Source organism: Geotrypetes seraphini, chromosome 15, assembly GCF_902459505.1.
Source record: "Geotrypetes seraphini chromosome 15, aGeoSer1.1, whole genome shotgun sequence".
NCBI classification, from domain to species: domain Eukaryota; kingdom Metazoa; phylum Chordata; class Amphibia; order Gymnophiona; family Dermophiidae; genus Geotrypetes; species Geotrypetes seraphini.
The window spans coordinates 15,293,272-15,312,239 of NC_047098.1; the positions used below are offsets into that span (position 1 = coordinate 15,293,272).

The following is an 18,968-nucleotide window of genomic DNA, read 5'->3' on the forward strand; positions in this document are numbered from 1 at the left end:
CTCCTGAGGGGTCCAGAGTCCCTGGGTGTGACGATCTCCCAGGTGAGCGCCCTATGCATAGGGGGAGGCATGTGGTTATGATCATGGAGTGAGAGGGTAGATGAAAGAGTAGACTCCTGGAAAGATTGGAGGAGTTCAACCACCATTGAAGAGATTGCCGAAGAGACGATGTCACAGAGATGGGATGAGAAAGAGGATCGGTGGTCTGTGACCATTGGTTGGCTAGAGTCCACTGAGGTGTCCTGAGGTGGAGTCGCGCCAGAGGAAGTACATGCCATGTACCGTCGAGGCCATGTGGCCCAGGAGGATCATCATCTGCCGAGCTGAAATGGAGTGATGAAGGAGCACCTGACGGCAGAGGTGGAGCAGAGTTCGATGGCGGTCGGAGGGGAGAAATGCCCTCATTAGAGTGGTGTCGAGAACTGCTCCAATGAACTGAAGTCGCTGTGTGGGAAGCAGATGCGACTTGGGGTAGTTGATCTCGAAACCCAAGAAATGGAGGAACGAGATAGTGTGATGAGTGGCTTGAAGTACAAGCGGAGACGTAGGTGCTTTCACCAGCCAATCATCCAAGTAGGGGAACACCTGAAGGTTGTGAGACCTGAGGAAGGCCGCCACCACAATAAGGCACTTGGTGAACACTCTGGGCGATGATTCGAGGCCAAAGGGTAGCACTTTGTACTGATGGTGCTGTATCTGAAACCGTAGGTAGCGACGTGAAGTCAGATGGATTGGAATGTGAGTGTAGGCCTCCTTGAGGTCTAGGGAGCATAGCCAGTCGTGGTGGGAGAGAAGAGGGTAAAGCATGGCTAGGGAGAGCATTCTGAACTTCTCTTTGACTAGACATTTGTTGAGGTCCCTGAGATCGAGGATGGGACGAAGGTCTCCTGTTTTTTTGGGGACCAGGAAGTAGCGGGAGTAGAATCCCTGACCCCTTTGGTCCGGAGGTACCTCTTCGATGGCATTGAGGAGAAGGAGGGATTGGACCTCCCTCAGGAGGAGGGGGGTTTGGGAGGAGTGAGAAGCAGACTCTACGGGAGGATGGTCTGGTGGAAGAGTCTGGAAGTTGAGAGAGTAGCCGTGGCGAATGATGTTGAGGACCCACTGGTCCGAAGTGATGACCTCCCAACGGCTGAGGAAAAGCTGAAGACGTCCTCCGATAGGTTGAGGGAGAGGCAGCGATGGTGGGAGAATGGCTATGCTCTGGAGAAAAGAGTCAAAAGGGTTGAGACGGCTTAGATGAAGGAGGAGGTTTGGCAGGTTGAGTCTGTGGGCGAGCCTGAGTCTGATGTTGGTGGCGAGGACGGCGAGACTGTTGTTGAGGCGGATTGAGAGGTCTGGCCGAGAACCTACGCTGGTAAGAAGACTGTTGTCTGTAGGGACGAGCAGGTGGAGTCTTCTTTTTAGGTTTGATCAGAGTGTCCCACCTGGTCTCATGTGCTGAGAGTTTCTGGGTTGTTGAGTCCAGGGACTCTCCGAAGAGTTCATCGCCCAGACAAGGTGCGTTAGCCAGGCGGTCCTGGTGGTTAATGTCTAGGTCAGAGACTCTCAGCCATGCCAAACGGCGCATGGCCACCGCCATGGCAGAGGCGCGAGAGGTCAGCTCAAATGAGTCGTAGATGGAGCGAACCATAAATTTCCTGAGTTGGAGGAGGCTGGAAATTTGTTGCTAGAACAGAGGGACCTTACGTTCAGGAAGATATTTCTGTAAGGAGGAGAGCTGTTGCACCAGATGCTTCATGTAGAAGGAGAAGTGGAAGGCTGCAAGAACAAGCGATCAAAGGACCCGGTTTGGATGTCAATAGAAGTTAAGAGGGCGATAAAGGACAAAAAAGTATCTTTCCGGAGATGGAAAAAGGACCCAACAGAGGAAAATCACCAGGCGCACAGGAAATGCCAAAAGGAATGCCACCGGGAGGTTAGAAAAGCAAAAGGGAAATACGAAGAGGGGCTGGCCAAGGAGGCGAAAAACTTCAAGGCATTCTTCAGTTACGTTAAGGGGAAGCGACCAGCGAGAGAGGAAGTAGGGCCGTTGGACGATGGGGACAGGAAGGGAGTGATTAAGGAGGATAAAGAGGTAGCTGAGAGGTTGAACACGTTCTTCTCGTCGGTTTTCACGAGCGAAGACAAATCTAATATACCAGACTCAGAGGAACTCATGAGTGGGGAACAGACTGAAAAATTAGAGCACATAGAGGTAAGTAGGGAGGATGTCCTCAAACAGATAGACAGGTTAAAATGCGGCAAATCACCGGGCCCGGACGGGATCCATCCAAGGGTTCTGAAGGAACTAAGACAGGAAATAGCGGGCACAATACAACATGTTTGCAACCTATCCTTGAAAACTGGTGAGGTGCCGGAGGACTGGAAATTGGCAAATGTCACACCCATCTTCAAGAAAGGATCGAGGGGTGACCCCGGGAACTACAGGCCGGTGAGCCTGACTTCAATTATAGGGAAGATTGTTGAAGCTATGATCAAGGACGGCATTTGCGAGCACATCGAGAGAAATGGCCTACTGAGAACAAGCCAGCACGGATTCTGTAAGGGAAGGTCGTGCCTATCGAACCTTCTGTACTTCTTTGAGGGAATAAGCAGTCGGGTGGACAATGGGGAGCCCATAGACATCATTTACCTCGACTTTCAAAAGGCTTTCGACAAGGTGCCACATGAAAGGCTACTTAAGAAGCTGTGGAACCACGGGGTGGGAGGGGATGTGCACAGATGGATCAAGCACTGGTTGTCGGGAAGATTGCAGAGGGTTGGAGTAAAGGGTCAATATTCTGACTGGCGGGGAGTCACGAGCGGTGTGCCACAGGGATCGGTGCTGGGGCCTTTACTCTTCAACATATTCATCAATGACCTGGAAAAGGAGGCAAAGTGCGAGGTTATAAAATTCGCAGACGATACCAAACTGTGCGGCAGAGTTACGACCAGGGAGGAGTGTGAGGACCTACAAAGGGACCTGGACAAGCTGGAAGACTGGGCAAACAAATGGCAAATGCGCTTCAACGTGGACAAATGCAAGGTCATGCATATAGGGAAAAAGAACCCGTTGTTCAGCTACAAATTAGGGGGGGTATTGTTGGGAGACAGCAGACTCGAGAGAGACTTGGGTGTGCTGGTGGATGCATCACTGAAGCCATCTGCACAGTGCGCAGCAGCCTCGAAAAAAGCCAACAGGATGCTGGGCATCATAAAGAAGGGCATAGCAACCAGAACACGGGAAGTCATCATGCCTTTGTATCGAGCGATGGTACGTCCACATCTGGAGTACTGCGTTCAGTATTGGTCGCCGCACCTCAGGAAGGACATGGCGGTACTTGAGAGAGTCCAAAGGAGAGCAACGAAATTGGTAAGAGGGCTGGAACACTGCTCATATGCCGAGAGGCTGGATAGGCTGGGGCTCTTCTCTCTGGAGAAAAGGAGGCTCAGGGGAGATATGATAGAGACTTTCAAGATCATGAGGGGCATAGAGAAGGTGGATAGGGACAGATTCTTTAGACTGAAGGGGACAGCAAATACGAGGGGACATTCTGAGAAACTGAAGGGAGATAGGTTCAAAACAAATGCAAGGAAGTTTTTTTTCACCCAAAGGGTAGTGGACACTTGGAATGCGCTACCGGAGGAAGTGATCAGGCAGAGTACGGTACAAGGATTCAAACAGGGATTGGATGGATTCCTGAGGGATAAAGGGATCGTGGGATACTGAGGGAGGAGCTGGGAGGTAACACAAGTATAGGAAGTAAATCAGGTAATGAGTATAAACTAACCTGGTCGTGCATGTGCAAGACCGGAGGGCTAGGACTTCGATAGGAAGGCAGGACTTAAATGGGAAACCAAGGTGGCAAGGGAGCCCCTTCTGATGATTCAGACAGGTCTTGACCTGTTTTGGGCCGCCGCGGGAGCGGACTGCTGGGCGGGATGGACCTGTGGTCTGACCCAGCGGAGGCACTGCTTATGTTCTTATGTGTAGTTGTTGGCTCTATTGGCTAGCATGGAATTTTGGAAAAGGCGCTTACCAAATTTATCCATGGTTTTTCCCTCTCTGGCAGGAGGGGTGGAGGCATATACACTGGAACCCTGAGATTTTTTCAAAGTAGATTCCACCAGGAGGGACTCGTGGGGCAATTGAGGTTTGTCAAACCCTGGGATTGGGATAACCCGGTACAAGCTATCCAATTTACGAGGGGCTCCGGGAACAGTGAGGGGAGTCTCCCAGTTCTTATAGAAAGTTTCCCGTAAAATGTCGTGGACGGGCAACTTTAGAAATTCCTTGGGAGGTTGCTCAAAGTCTAGGGCATCGAGGAAAGCCTGAGACTTCTTAGAGTTGGACTCTAAGGGGATGGAAAGAGCTGCTGACATTTCCCTAAGGAATTTAGAGAAAGAGGATTGCTCTGGTTTGGAGGCGATGTCGGTCATGGAGGGTTCTTCGTCGGTTGATGAAGCGTCCTCTTCGGTACCGTGAGGGGAGTCTTCCCACAAGTCTGGGTCCCTAACGTCGGGGTGCGTACGTTTGGACATCGGCGTGGAGGGCTCGGCATGGCAGGTCTTTGAGAGAGATTTGCCTGAGCGCACCGAGGCGGTACCGGGTGAGGAAGACAGATGTCGTTCCTGGGACCGGACAGGGTCGGCAGTAGCACGGGTATGCACCGTAGGTGTTTCGGCTAAGAGCACCGGCATGGAGGTATTAGTCGGTACCGAGGGAGGCTCGGACCGGTCCTGTACCGGAAGGTGCGGTGCCAGCAACGCCGGCAACAGTTGTTGGAGTTGTTGTTGCAGCTGCTCCTGTAACTGTGTTTGGAGTATGGCTGCGATGCGGTCATCCAGGGGAGGCACCGGTACCGCTTTTTTCTTCTTCGGTACCATAGGTGCCGCTCTACGCTCCGGCGATGAGGAGGCCGATGATGAGGCATTCACCGAGATCGGAGCGGAGCGTTTGCGGGGCCGGTGCGGCGCCGGAATGGCCGGTGTCGCAACCGTGGCAGGAGGGCGCTCGAGGGAAGTGGAAGGCTTCTTAGCTGGCTTACCTGCGCCCAACGACCCCGAGGAAGGGTCCGGTGGTGTCGACGTCATCGGTGCCGACTTTTGGGGTGCCGTCGACGTCGCGGCAGGTTCCATGGCAGATCCGGTACCAAACAAAATATTTTGCTGGATCTGCCTATTTTTCAAAGTGCGCTTTTTAAGCGTAGCACAGCGGGTGCAGGTGTCAGCCCGATGCTCTGGACCCAGGCACTGGAGGCACCAATTGTGCGGGTCTGTGAGAGAGATCGGGCGTGCACACCGCTGGCACTTCTTAAAATCTGGTTGAGGGGGCATGAAGGGAAACACGGCCTCTGCAAAATCAAAGCCGGAGGCCTGTATGGTGACAACAGGCCCCGCCGGGGCCGGCTCGAATAAATAAAGAAAACTCAACGAGTTTATTTTTTTTTTTTTTAAGGAAAAATAAAGTAATCCAAAGGGAAAAAAGGAAGAAATTCGGAAAAAATACGCGAGCGGGAAGGCAAACTAATGATTTCAACGGCTGTTGAAAAACATGCGACTTCTTTGCTCCGCGGAAACGAAGAAACTGGGGACCACGCACTCCTCCGTAGGGCGGGAAGGCACTCGCGCATGCGCGGTGCGGCCAACTAGAACTTTCTAGTTAAAAAGGTCCGTACCGGGGCTCCGTCGGTGACGTCACCCATACGTTAAGAATATGCTGCCTGCTTGTCCTGGGATAACTATTTGTACCCTCAGTATCACAGCAAACATCAAGACGACCTAGAGGCTAAAATCTTCTGATCTCTTGCTAACCATATTATCCCATTCGGTGCAGTAGGGTACTTTAATGGCAAATATTCTGAAACTATCGTTTCATTTACAACCAATTCTTCAAAATGTTAACCCTCCTCTACCCCCACACTAAATAACATGGTCATGTAACCTGAGCCATCGAGCTGGCTGGCATCCTCTGTGTTGCACTGTGGCTAACAGGAAACACCCTTATAATGGTACAGTAGATGCTACTTTCCCTACCACCTCCTCCTACTTATTACAGTGGTACCTCGGAATCCGACCTTAATCTGTTCCAGAACCCCTTTCGAGTTCCAAAACGTTCGCGTTCCAAGACAGTTTTTCCCATTGAAAATAATAGAAACTGGATTAATCCGTTCCTTGGTCCCACAAACTCAGATTTTCAAATAAATTTAACAGTAAACACACTGGATGGGCCCCACCCCCCCAGCAGAGACAGCAAGATCGGGGCCCCCTGGCATAGACAGCAAGATCGGCAACTGCAAGCAGTGCTCAGCTCAAAGCTTCCCTCTGAAGCAAACCGTCCAGGCGGAAACAGGAAGCTGCGTCAGAGGGGAAGCATTGGGCTGAGCAACACTTGCTGTTCCCATACGTTCGGATTCCAAAGCAGCGTTCGGATTCCGGGGCAAAATTAAATTTAAAAAAAAATAGTTCGGATTCCAAGTTGATCGAATTCTGGGGTGTTCGGATTCCGAGGTACCACTGTATTTCTAGATGTATGCAACGCTGTACATTAAACATTCAAGAGACAGTCCCTGCTCAGTAGAGCTTACAATCTAATTAAAACAGACAAACAGGACATGTAGGGGCTCAGGGAGTTTCTTAGAGAGGGAATGATAAAACAGGCGTGGGTGCTCTACCAGCAAGTGGGTGTTAGGAGTTAAAAGCAATCTCGAAAAAGTGGAGCCCAAGCACATTCATGCCCCCCTTCCCCCCCCCCCCCCCCCCCCGACAAATGAAAAGGTGGTGCTACTGCAATCAGTCGGCGTGCACGTCACGGGAAGAGGTGGAATTATTTCCTTAGAAACCGACGCATTCTCAGTTTCTGGTTTAACACGCTCAGAACCAGGTACAGAGCACTGGTGAGTACAGAATGGGGTGTATCCACAGAGGTTTTGTCAGCAGGAGACCTGAAGTTATGCCGTTGTACAGAGCCATGGTGAGGCCTCACTTAGAGTACTGCGTTCAGTTTTGGAGACCACACTACTGGAAGGACGTGCTGAGGATCGAGTCGGTACAGCGAACGGCCACCAGGATGGTCTTGGGGCTCAAGGATCTCACGTATGAAGAAAGACTAAAGAAATTGCGGCTGTACTCACTTGAGGAAAGAAGAGAACGGGGAGATATGATTGAAATGTATAAGTACATCACGGGACGCGTCGAGTCAGAAGATGATATCTTCTGGCTCATGGGACCCTCGACCACCAGAGGGCATCCGCTGAAGATCAGGGGAGGGAAGTTTCATGGCGACTCCAGGAAGTACTTCTTCACCGAGAGAGTGGTGGATCATTGGAACAGACTCCCACTCCAGGTGATAAAGGCCAGCAGCGTGACGGATTTTAAGAGAAAATGGGATACTCACGTGGGATCTTTAAGGGAGTAAATTCAGGGGAATGGGCAGACTTGGTGGGCTATAGCCCTTTTCTGCCGCTATTTTCTATGTTTCTATACTTCTTCCCTGTGAAATAAACCTGAAACCGGCTGCTTACCGAATTGACTCTGCAAAGAACCTTTCCACAGTATGGGGTCATTTTATAAAAGGATACCCATAACCAAGTAGCAAAAGCTGCTTTTATAAAGAAAAACTGCAGACAAGTGTACAAAATGCAGGCTATATTTATTATAACAAAAATTGAATGCGGTTAATGTTACCACCTTTTAACAAACCAAGGGACCCGAAACGGTCTGTGTTTCGGTTAACACGCCTTCATCAGGGGTCCCCTCCCCTCCTCTCTTACCTCACCATCATGTCTGTTATCGTTAAATGTCTTTAATGTTCACCTCCCCCTTATTTTACCAATTTTATTGTTTATAAGTACTATCTTACTTCTGTTTTATCATTTAATTGTAAACCGGCTAGATGCTTGTTGATGGTCGGTATATTAAAAATCAATAAACTTGAAACTTGAAACATTAGCCTGTGTAAATCGGAGATGATCACTGAACAACGGTCTCTGTATAGACTTGCTATGAAGCAAAAAAATAAAGGCCAGAACACTATAGTGACAATCGCCCCCTTTTACACAACCACACTAGAGGTTTTAAGTGCCAGCCGGCACGCTGAATGCTCTGCACTGCTCTGACGGTCATAGAGCGGGTGTGGTTAGGGGGTGGATCATGGTTTTTTTTTTATTTGTTACCTGTTCAACTCTGTGGTTATTATTTTTTTTAGATTTAAAGAATTCTGTATTGAGGAAATTTGTGGGGGACGACTTATGTGCTCACTGCATTGTATCATATTTGTGCTGGAAATTGTGGAAGAAAATGTTTTAGACATCGCTTAGATTTAAGCGATTTGTAAATTTTAAAAATCAATCAGTCAATCATTCAATCATAGGTGCAAGCATTCGGCCAAGAAAAACCCTGTGGCACAAGCTACTAAAATGGTACGTGGTCTTCGCCATAAGGCGTATGGGGACAGACTTAAAGATCTCAATCTGTACACTTTGGAGGAAAGGCGGGAGAGGGGAGATATGATAGAGACATTTAAATACAATCAGCAAAAAATTGTTATTAGCCTAGTGGTGGAGATACCCCATGAAAGTACATTTATAATAGGTGGAGAAAAAGCCTCAATATCAACGATGTACGGACGGCAACCCAATGAGTTCTTAAGCCAGTCCTGCTCTGTATCATAGGCAAAAAACTCCACACGTTTCAAAATCTAACTTTTCAAAAACGGGACCAAAGCCACCACTGTGCACAGGGAGCCAGGTGTGATGTAAATGCGCATGAGTCGAGTCTCTTTCATTTGAAAGGAAACTCTGCAATGAGAGGGCATAGGATGAAGGCTCAGGAGTAATCTAAGGAAATACTTTTTTACAGAAAGGGTGGTGGATGCGTGGAACACTCTCCCGGATGAGGTGGTGGATACAGAGACTGTCTGAATTCAAGAAGGCGTTGGATTAGGCACGTGGAATCTCTCAGAGAGAGGAAGAGATAATAGTTACTGCGGATGGGCAGACTGGATGGGCCATTTGGCCTTTATCTGCCATCATGTCACTTTATTTCTATATAACACACTAAATACAAAATTTCCCCAGTGGAAAAACTTTACCAAATATTATAAACCAAATAATTCCCACTTAACCTAACATGTTAGTGAAAGTTCAATTCTAATAACAGGAATTGGCCTCAGTAATGGAGCCTACGCGTAGTCGAAATCAATGACTGGGGTATTCAGCGTAGTTATCCTTGCTCCTTATTCTCCAATCATTGGCCTTACTCCTGTTAAATTACTTTATTCAAAAAGATTAGATCTACTATAAATTTCTTATTTTAATAATTTCTTTTTTTCTTTTTCCAATTTTATAACTTATTGTCATTAAAACATTCTATTAAACTCATTCTACCCCTTTCATTACACTCTCATTCTATTCCTTTCACTACACTGTCATTCTACTCCTTTCATTACATTATTATATATTTCTCATGAAACTGCCTGCTTTCCGTTATATCTATTGATAATTATTTTAAACTAGGCAACATTCATTATTCCAAAAGCCTACTTATCTTGAGTCAGCACTTGTATTTCAAAACAGCCAACGTGGCCAGCGTTTCGTGGGCACAAACTCAGACCCACTGCATCAGGGCCAGATAATTTGGGAAACAAGTCGTTGCTGCTCAATGTTCATTTGAAAGCGGTCTCAATTTAACAGGAGTAAGGCCAATGATTGGAGAATAAGGAGCAAGGATAACTACGCTGAATACCCCAGTCATTGATTTCGACTACGCGTAGGCTCCATTACTGAGGCCAATTCCTGTTATTAGAATTGAACTTTCACTAACATGTTAGGTTAAGTGGGAATTATTTGGTTTATTATATTACTTTATTTCTATAACCAGAGTTCTATGACATCACAATGCAAGTGTAAAGAGCCTTAGCCAATAGGGAGAGGAGGAGATAGTGGATGCTGTGAATGGGCCATTTGGCTTTTTTCTGGCATCATGTTACTATGTTTCTATAACCATAAAGTTCTATGACATCAAAATGCAAGTGTAAAGAGCCTTAGCCTATAGGAAGAGAAGATGCAAATGTTAAGAGCTTTAGCCAATAGGGAGAGGAGGAGATAATGGATGCTGTGGATGGGCCATTTGGCCTTTATCTGTCATCATGTTTCTTTAACCATAAAGCTCTATGACCTCACAATGCAGGTGTAAAGAGCCTTAGCCTATAGGAAGAGGAGATGCAAATGTTAAGAGACTTAGCCAATAGGGAGAGGAGGAGATAGTGGATGCTGTGAATGGGCCATTTGGCCTTTATCTGCCGTCATTTTTCTATGTATCTATAAATAGGGTCCGCCTAAATGCTAGAACTCTTAACAATGCACAGTGGTGCTTAGGTGGCACTAAGCACAATTATATACAGTGTGTATAATTTTTATACAACCGCACTTAGCGCCACAGTAGCCAGTGCTGATTTCTTAGGTGACATTATATAGAATCTGGCCAGTTTGTTTAAAATCTACTATTTAGTAGCTTCATCGAATGCCCCCTAGTCCTAGTATTTTGGGAAAGAGTGAACATGTGATTTACATCTATTCGTTCCGTGCCACTCTGTATTTCATTGAGCTCTATCATAGCTCCCCTGAGCCATGATGATATACTTCTCCCTCCGAATTAGCGAGGGTTAGGGGCAGAGCCGGCCCGCAAATATGGAAAATCGCGGATAACTTTCAGGGCCAACTCTGACCCACCCCCCACCTCCCTCCTGTGTCCTGGACCTCCCCAGACCTTACCTGGTGGTCCAGCGTCGACGCTGGACAGGTGCGATCTTCCTACGCTCCTGACCCGTGCAGAGCCGTCATCAAAAATGGCTGCCATGAGTTCCCGTTGTAGTCTCGGGCAAGGGGCAGGAGCGTAAGAAGATTGCTCCTGCCCCGCGTCACCGCTAGACCCCCAGCTAAGATCTGGGGAGGTCTGAGACGCAGTGATTCAGCTTTTTAAAACTAGGGGGAGGTCCGGGGCAAAAATTTGAGAATAACCAAATTGGTGGGTACTAAACCCATGGATTCGGAGGGAGAAGTGTACATGTCTATGTGTCCAAGAGCCCATATAGCCTCATATTTAGAGGTCCTTGTTAAATGTCTACTACTTCTATTTTTGACCGATTGTGTGGTGGATGTCTTTTATGGGAATTTGCTAATCGGACAGACTAGGACAAGGGCTAGGGTGGAATTAGTGGCGTAGTGAGGGTGAGGTGGCACCCCTCCTCCACCATCTCCTCTGCCCCCCGTCCACACTCCTCCTCTATCCCTCCCCCACTGCCGCCCGCTGCTTCCCCCGTAACTTCTAGAATGTTCCTGGCACGAGCAGCAACTCCCAACTTGCTGTCGTGCCTGCGTGGGCTCTCCCTCTGATGTCACTTCCTAGGCGCGGGTCAAGGAAGTGACATCGGAAGAAGAGCTGCCGCAGGTGTGATAGCAGGTTAGGGTTTGCTGCTCGCCGCTAGGAACTTTACAGAGGTACGGGGGAAGAGAAGCTGCACACAGCAGTGGGGCGGGGGAGGGGCAGAGAGGAGGACAGAGGCCACGTTCCTATCAATACGGCGCCCAGGGCACCCCTTCCACCTTTATTATACCTAAGAGAGACAGCCCTTCTTACCTTTATGGATTGATTCTGTTTTTTGGGCCGCGAGTACGGTCCACGAGCTCCACCCATCTTGTCTGTTCTGAATGTCAAGGAAGGTCCTGGAAGTTGACGGTTTCTCACTGGAAAATGAACTTTGAGACGCTTCTTTAAAAAAAATAAAAATGAAATACAAGTTCAATGTGAAAGGCTGCCAGATTTGGAGAGAAGGAAACGTCTCTCAGTGTTTCATGAACCTGTTTCTAAAAATAAAGACTCACCTGAAAGACAGGCATGGTAGGTAACCGTCAAGAGCAGACATGAGCAGCTCCGGTCCTCGAGGGCCGGAACCCAATCAGGTTTTCAGGATTTCCTCAATGAATAGGCATTGGAAGCATTGCATGCAAATACATCTCATGCATATTCATTGCGGAAATCCTGAAAACCCAACTGGATTCCTGCCCTCGAGTACTGGAATTGCCCATGTCTAATCTAGAGTGTTTGTTTTTTAAGAACTTTATATACCACATAACAGCCTAAAAGGATCAAAGCGGTTTCAATACACAATTCATATTCATCAAGAAAAGAACATTAAAAATAGAAAAGGAAAGATTAAGAACAAAAGTTAAAAAGTTTTTTGTTTTTCCATAAAATATCATAGTAAATATCTCAACAGTAACAATTCTAATTGTAAAACAATAAAACACAGATCACAGTCCCAAACTCTGTTCTAAGGAAAAAATGTGCTTTTCAATTTATAACATTTTATTGAAGGAAATAAATAAATATAACATAATACAAATGGATTTTCATTTCAAATAGATTCACAATTATGATATTTTCATACATATTTCTATCATTCCTCCAAAATATATTTCCATATGACCCATATCAACCCCCTACTTCTCCCTACCTCCCTTCCCCCTTCCCCCTCCCCTTCCCCCCTCCCATACACATTGTATTGAAGTAATCAAATTATAATAAATTATGAAATTGACATACATATTTCTATCATTCCTTCAATATACATTTCTATATGACCTATTCAATCCTAACCCTGCACCCCCCAATTCTTCCCCCCCCCTGAATGGAAGAAGACACATATTACCAGATATTGCAATGCTATAAATGTTTCCAAAATATCTTTTAAAATTTATATATGATTCTTCTTTTCTTAAGTCTATGGGCAGACTATTCCATAACCGTGGAACCAAATAAAAAAAAATGCACAATCTCTAGTTGACGCAAGATGTGCCTTCGAAATGTGAGGGACGACTACCCTGTTGTCATTCAGAGATCGTAATAAACGCCTTGGGGCGTAGAATAGCACCAAATTAGAAAGATATGAAGGCTATAATTGGAATAATGCTCTATGTGCTAACATTAAGATCTTAAATTGGATCCTAAATTCCATTGGAATTTTAAATACAAAGTTGTATTATGGGGTTGTTCTGTTGTAGATTCATCAAGGGGAGTCATTTTTGGAAAAACTGTGGCTTGTGGGGGTTTTGGTAAAAAGAAGTGTCTCTTATTTCAAAAGGCGTGTATAATAGGACATAAATGTATTATGCAATTTTGGTTATCAAAAGAAGCTCCTAGTTTTTGGCATTGGAGGAATCAATTTCATCGTCTATTGTTATTTGAGACTTGGGAAGTTAGGCGTTCGGCTAGGAAAATTCGTATGTTTATGGAAATTTGGGATCTGTATATTCAGAATCTTTCAATGGTTCATAGACAACCCCGCGAAAGACAAAGGCGCGCGCCGACAACTGAGCGCAAGATGGAGGCGTGAGCCGAAGAAAATTACAGTTTTTAGGGGCTCCGACGGGGGGTTTTGTTGGGGAACCCCCCAGTTTACTTAATAGAGATCGCGCTGGCGTTGTGGGGGGTTTGGGGGGTTGTAACCCTCCATATTTTACTGTAAACTTAACTTTTTCCCTAAAAACAGGGAAAAAGTGAAGTTTTCAGTAAAATGTGGGGAGTTACAACCCCCAACACCCCCCACAACGCCCCCACAACGTGGCGCAATCTCTATTGAGTAAAGTGGGGGGGTTCCCCCCCACGCCCCCCCCCCCCGTCGGAGCCGTAAAAACAGTAATTTTCTGTGGCGCGCGCCTCCACACTGCGCTCAATTGTCTGCGCGTGCCTTTGTCCCGGCGCGCTTTTGACCTGACACCTCTTTCAACTAAGGCAAGAAGTTTAATTCTTAATGATTTACATTGAAGCTATGATTATTTATCTAAAATTCCAGTTCTTTACTTTTATTATTCTTTATTTTTGTCAACTTTCATTGGGTTTGGAGGGTTTAGTATGATTCTTTCAATAAAATGTTATAAACTAAATTTGGGGGGAAGATGGGGGGGGAGAGGTCAATAGGAAAAGGGAAGGGGGGTAGGAATTAGGGGGAGGGTATTGAGAGATGTAATGGGTATTTTGGAAATATATTTTGAAGAGATGAAAGATATTTGATGGAAATTAATATGATGAATTTTAATTTAATGACTTTTATTGTATTATAATATTGTATATTTACTGATTTCTTCAATAAAAATGTTATAAATTAAATACAAAGGTGTCACATGATCACGAATAAACGCCCGGCCTAGTAATCTAATTGTAGTATTCTGCTTTCTCAGGTCAGCTGGGAAGGCAAAGCCGTAAAGCTGGTGATTTATTTCCATTGATGAATATGCAAATATCGAGGGTAATTGTGAAAATCACTTCCTGTGGGGAAGACGGTGCTTTAGACACAAAGGGCCGGATTGTCTAACCGGTGCTGTGGCTGGCGGGCTGCCAATCGCATGGCAATTGCACAACAGCACCGGTGAGAGAATCGCGCCTCTGGCGCAGGCACCGGGAGAACAGGCCAGGATTTTGCAGGCCTACATTTCCGGCACCTTTGAGGCGATTCTTGCCTCCGTCGTCACTTTACGGCACCTAATGCCACTTCCGGCATTAGCCACACCCACAGCGGCAGTAAGCGCCGTAAAGCGCCTAGAGGCATAATTCCAGTGCCGATTTTTTTAGGCACCTGTAGGTGCCTTGAAAAGCAAGGCACCTAAAAGAACGGCGCCGTTTAGAGAATCCGGGCTAACAAGAGCAAAGTTGCTCACCTGTTTTGCGTAGGCAATACCATAGAATTAAACAGACACTAGGACAGAACTGCTTTTCCGGAGCTTAGAAATAGTTGTGAGCATGTGTGGCCCTTCCTCCACATACAGCAGTGATCTTGATCACCTTAGTTCTATAGTTCAAGGAATAATGGAGTTGGTGGGGAACAGGAAGGATTATGTGCCCTCTAGACGTCCGGATTTACCCGGACATGTCCTTCTTTTCGAGGACATGTCTGCGGGTCTGGACGGCTTTTCAAAACCCGGCTTCCTTGCGTTCGTGTCGGGCCCTTTTGGGAGTGGGGTGCAGGGATAGGGCGGGGCTAAGGTGGGATTAAGGGCAGGACTATGGCATAATGCAGCGGGGATGGGTGCAGGTCTAGGGGTCCGGATTTTACTAAAGTGAACTCTGTTAACCCTATCTATCATCTTAGGAGCCGACGTCTGAAAATGACTGGGGGTGTGGAATTCATAACTCACAACAAATTTCCCTTCATGCAGCAAAGAAAAAAAGAAAAAGAAAACCAGAACACATCTAGTAGCAAATGGTAATATATGTTTATGTTTATTTAAAACACTTGCTATACCGCCCTTGCTATACCGCAAGGTCAAGATGGTTTTACTTCAGAGCACGGGAGAAAACAACATACTGCTCAGTTCAGCGGATGCACTCTATATCAGTGGTTCCCAACCCTGTCCTGGAGGACCATCAGGCCAATCGGGTTTTCAGGCTAGCCCTAATGAATATGCATGGAGCAGATTTGCATGCCTGTCACTTCCATTATATGAAAATCTCTCTCATGCATATTCATTAGGGCTAACCTGAAAACCCAATTGGCCTGGTGGTCCTCCAGGACAGGGTTGGGAACCACTGCTCTATATTGTTTCTTCCTTTGAGTATTTGACTCAAGTACCACAGCCATAAGAGAGAAAAAATTGTGACATACAACTCTGTATTGAGGCTAACACTCCTGAGGCAGGCCTTACGACCGAAACACGTACGTGTCGAGTCTTGATCACAATAAATTGCGCACCACAGGCTGCCTTCTCTGTTTTTTTGTGTGTGTTACATAAAATTACAATATACCATTTAGAAAAAAGTAATGCGAGGGGCCACTGAAAAGTTCTCAGCCCAACCAACAAAGTTGGGGCAGTCTCAATCGAGGACTATACGCTCAGTCCAGTGGTATATACTGTATCACTTATAGCAGGGGTATCCAATGTCGGTCCTCGAGGGCCGCAGTCCAGTCGGGTTTTCAGGATTTCCCCAATGAATAGACATGAGGTCTATTTGCATGCACTGCTTTCATTGTATGCTAATAGATCTCATGCATATTCATTGGGGAAATCCTGAAAACCCGACTGGATTGTGGCCCTCGAGGACCGACATTGGACACCCCTGGCTTATAGCCTACGTCAGGGGTAGGCAATTCCGGTCCTCGAGAGCCGGAGCCAGGTCAGGTTTTCAGGATATCCATAATAAATATGAATGAGATAGATTTGCATCTCAAGGAGGCAGTGCATGCAAATCCATCTCATACATATTCATTGTGGAGATCCTGAAAACCTGACCTGGCTCCGGCTCTTGAGGACCGGAATTGCCTACCCCTGGCCTTCGTGGTTTACATTCAGGTACTCAAGCATTTTTCCTTGTCTGTCCCAGTGGGCTCACACGCTATCTAATGCAGTGGTTCCCAACCCTGTCCTGGAGGAACACCAGGCCAATCAGGTTTTCAGGCTAGCCCTAATGAATATGCATGAGAGAGATTTGCATATGATGGAAGTGATAGGCATGCAAATTTGCTTCATGCATATTCATTAGGGCTAGCCTGAAAACCCAATTGGCCTGGTGTTCCTCCAGGACAGGGTTGGGAACCACTGATCTAATGTACCTGGGGCAATGGGAGATTGGGTGACTTACCCAGAGTCACAGGGATTTGAACCAACAACCTCAGGGTATTGAGGCTGCGGTTCTAACCACTGTGCCATACGCTCCCCGCTAGCCCGAGATGATAACTACATCTCTTAGTGCAGCATCTTGCAAACTATGTCAAGCCATAGCACACTAAGCACAGTGGTCGCGGCTTGAAGCATCCGTGATGTCATCACGTCGATGTCCGTGCATGGGCGAAGGCTCTCCAGACAGGTCCTGAGCTGCCAGAGGCAGGTGCCAGAAGGGAAGATGCGCAGAGAGGAGAGGCGCTAGCGCCAGCTCACCGTCAGAGGCATGTCCTATAGGCAGTTAGCCAGCGTCAGCGCCTCTCAACCTCCCCCGGCGTCTCGCGGCACACTAATATGCCATGGCATAGTGTGAAGAGTTTCAGCCGCTGGTAACTAGAGCTGATATTGTGATGTCATATTGTCACATTCCACCAATGCCTCAAAGCCAACCATATGAGTGATGTCACAATAGGTTGATTATCCTATACTTGGCTCACTTTTATTACATATAAAAATAATTTCAATTTCTAGAGACATTTCTTTTTTTAATTTATTAAGAGGGATGTTAGCTTCTGTTAAGACATGTTATTTTACTGTTAACTCTAGTTATTAGTAACTAATCCCTTCTTTTACTAAGGCGCGTTCCACATGTCTTAAGTTATAACAATCTGTGGTTTATGCGCCTTTTTATGCTGCGGTGGTTACTGATTTAATCGCTATCAAGGTGAGAAGATAGTGTTATATCCCCTGTTAATGCAATAGGAATATTTCTGAGGCCCTTTTTCTCCTTTGATTAGAAAGTTAATGATTTTTTTTTTGGGGGGGGAGGTTTAATTAGTTTTAACCTAGACATACTTACCCCCTTCTTTTACTAAGGTGCGCTATGCTTTTTACTGCGCGCTAAACACACGCTAAACGTTAATGCGTGCATGTTATCCTATGGACGTGTTAGCGGTTAGCGCACGTGTTGATTTAGCGTGCGCTAAATCCACGCTAAAACGCTTAGCGCGCCTTTGTAAAAGAGGGCCATAGTCTTGTTGTTCTTGACCAGACTGTAAATTCCCTTGAGTAGGGAATTTGCAGTCTCTTCCATCTTTCCTACATTATATAGTACCATAGTAAATGACGGCAGATAAAGACCTGAATGACCAGTCTGCCCATTACAAATACATGATTAAATTAACTTGTCGCTTCTTTGATATTTCTGGGTCATGGACTGTCAAGTCCACCTGGTATTGTCCTAGGTTCCAAATGCTGAAGTTCCATCTAATCAAGCCATTATGACATCACTGCTGAGGTTGGATCTTAGGCATTGGTGGAATGAAGCATTATGACATCACAATCTCAGCTCTGGAATGTTGCTACTCTTTGGGTTTCTGTCAGGTAACATAGTAACATAGTAAATGACGGCAGATAAAGACCTGAATGGTCTATCCAGTCTGCCCATTACAAATACATGATTTAAATTAACTTGTCTCTTCTTTGATATTTCTGGGTCATGGACTGTCAAGTCCACCTGGTATTGTCCTAGGTTCCAAATGCTGAAGTTGCCGTCCAAGCTCCCTCCAGCCTATCCAACCATCCTGTTTGCAGGATCTCTACCATAAAGTCTGGCCAGTAACATCCTCATGTTCCAAGTTAGTGGAGTTCCCGTTGATGTCCTCCCCCGCCCATCCTACACCAAATCACCACATATGGGATACAGACCGGGCAAGTCTGCCCAGTACCGGCCTTAGTTCTTTAATATCCATCCTTCGTTTTCTAATTAGAGATCCTCTATATTTATCCCACACTTTTTTGAATTCCATCACCGTTTTCCTCTCCACCACTTCCCTCGGGAGGGCATTCCAGGCATTCACCACCCTCTCTGTGAAAAGTAATTTCCTAACATTGCACCTGAGTCTTCCTCCCTGCAACCTCAAATTATGCCCTCTGTTTTTTACCATTCTCTCTGGAAAAGATTTGGTTCTATATTAATACCTTTCAAGTATTTAAACGTGTGTATCGTATCTCCCCTGCCCCTCCTCTCCTCCATGTCTTGTAGAGCTGTGGAAAGAACCCCTAGTGGCTGCAACAGTTGATGTATTCTAAGACCCCAAATATCATGCTTATAGTGCTTGAGCCTTACCCTGATCTGGAATGGGGAAGAGAGAAAACCGTTTTTTTGAGCGGGAATCTAGAGACATGAGGGAATGTTCAGCAAAAGATTTCCGTAACCTATGGAACGGATAGTTGACAGCTGTTAAATCTTGTCTGACAGAACTGGAAGCTTTTGTGAGGAAACCCTGGGAAAGATGAAAAAAGAGAATGCTAGTGGAATAGCGTGTGGAGAGG

The 18,968-nt window shown here is 46.3% G+C and overlaps 2 protein-coding genes across 4 annotated transcripts in view; one reads left to right on the top strand and one right to left on the bottom strand.

The window, feature by feature from the left end:
- The window catches only part of LOC117348877, a 121,105-nt gene that overhangs the window by 49,880 nt on the left and 52,257 nt on the right, over nucleotides 1-18,968 (top strand). Inside the window, exon 2 of one of the 2 annotated variants that reach the window (XM_033921472.1) lies at nucleotides 15,128-15,241. The exons of the other annotated variant lie outside the window; for it this stretch is intronic. The gene's annotated coding sequence lies outside the window, so the exon portion shown is untranslated. The remainder of the gene's footprint in view (nucleotides 1-15,127; nucleotides 15,242-18,968) is intronic. 2 annotated transcript variants of the gene reach the window in all.
- Nucleotides 1-18,968, bottom strand: part of CCDC27 (coiled-coil domain containing 27) — a 63,936-nt gene that overhangs the window by 24,843 nt on the left and 20,125 nt on the right. For both annotated transcript variants that reach the window (XM_033921474.1, XM_033921473.1), the window contains 2 exons: nucleotides 18,763-18,919; nucleotides 11,620-11,751 (listed from right to left, as the gene is read on the bottom strand). In XM_033921474.1, the coding sequence (XP_033777365.1) occupies nucleotides 11,620-11,751; nucleotides 18,763-18,919 (289 nt within the window). The remainder of the gene's footprint in view (nucleotides 1-11,619; nucleotides 11,752-18,762; nucleotides 18,920-18,968) is intronic.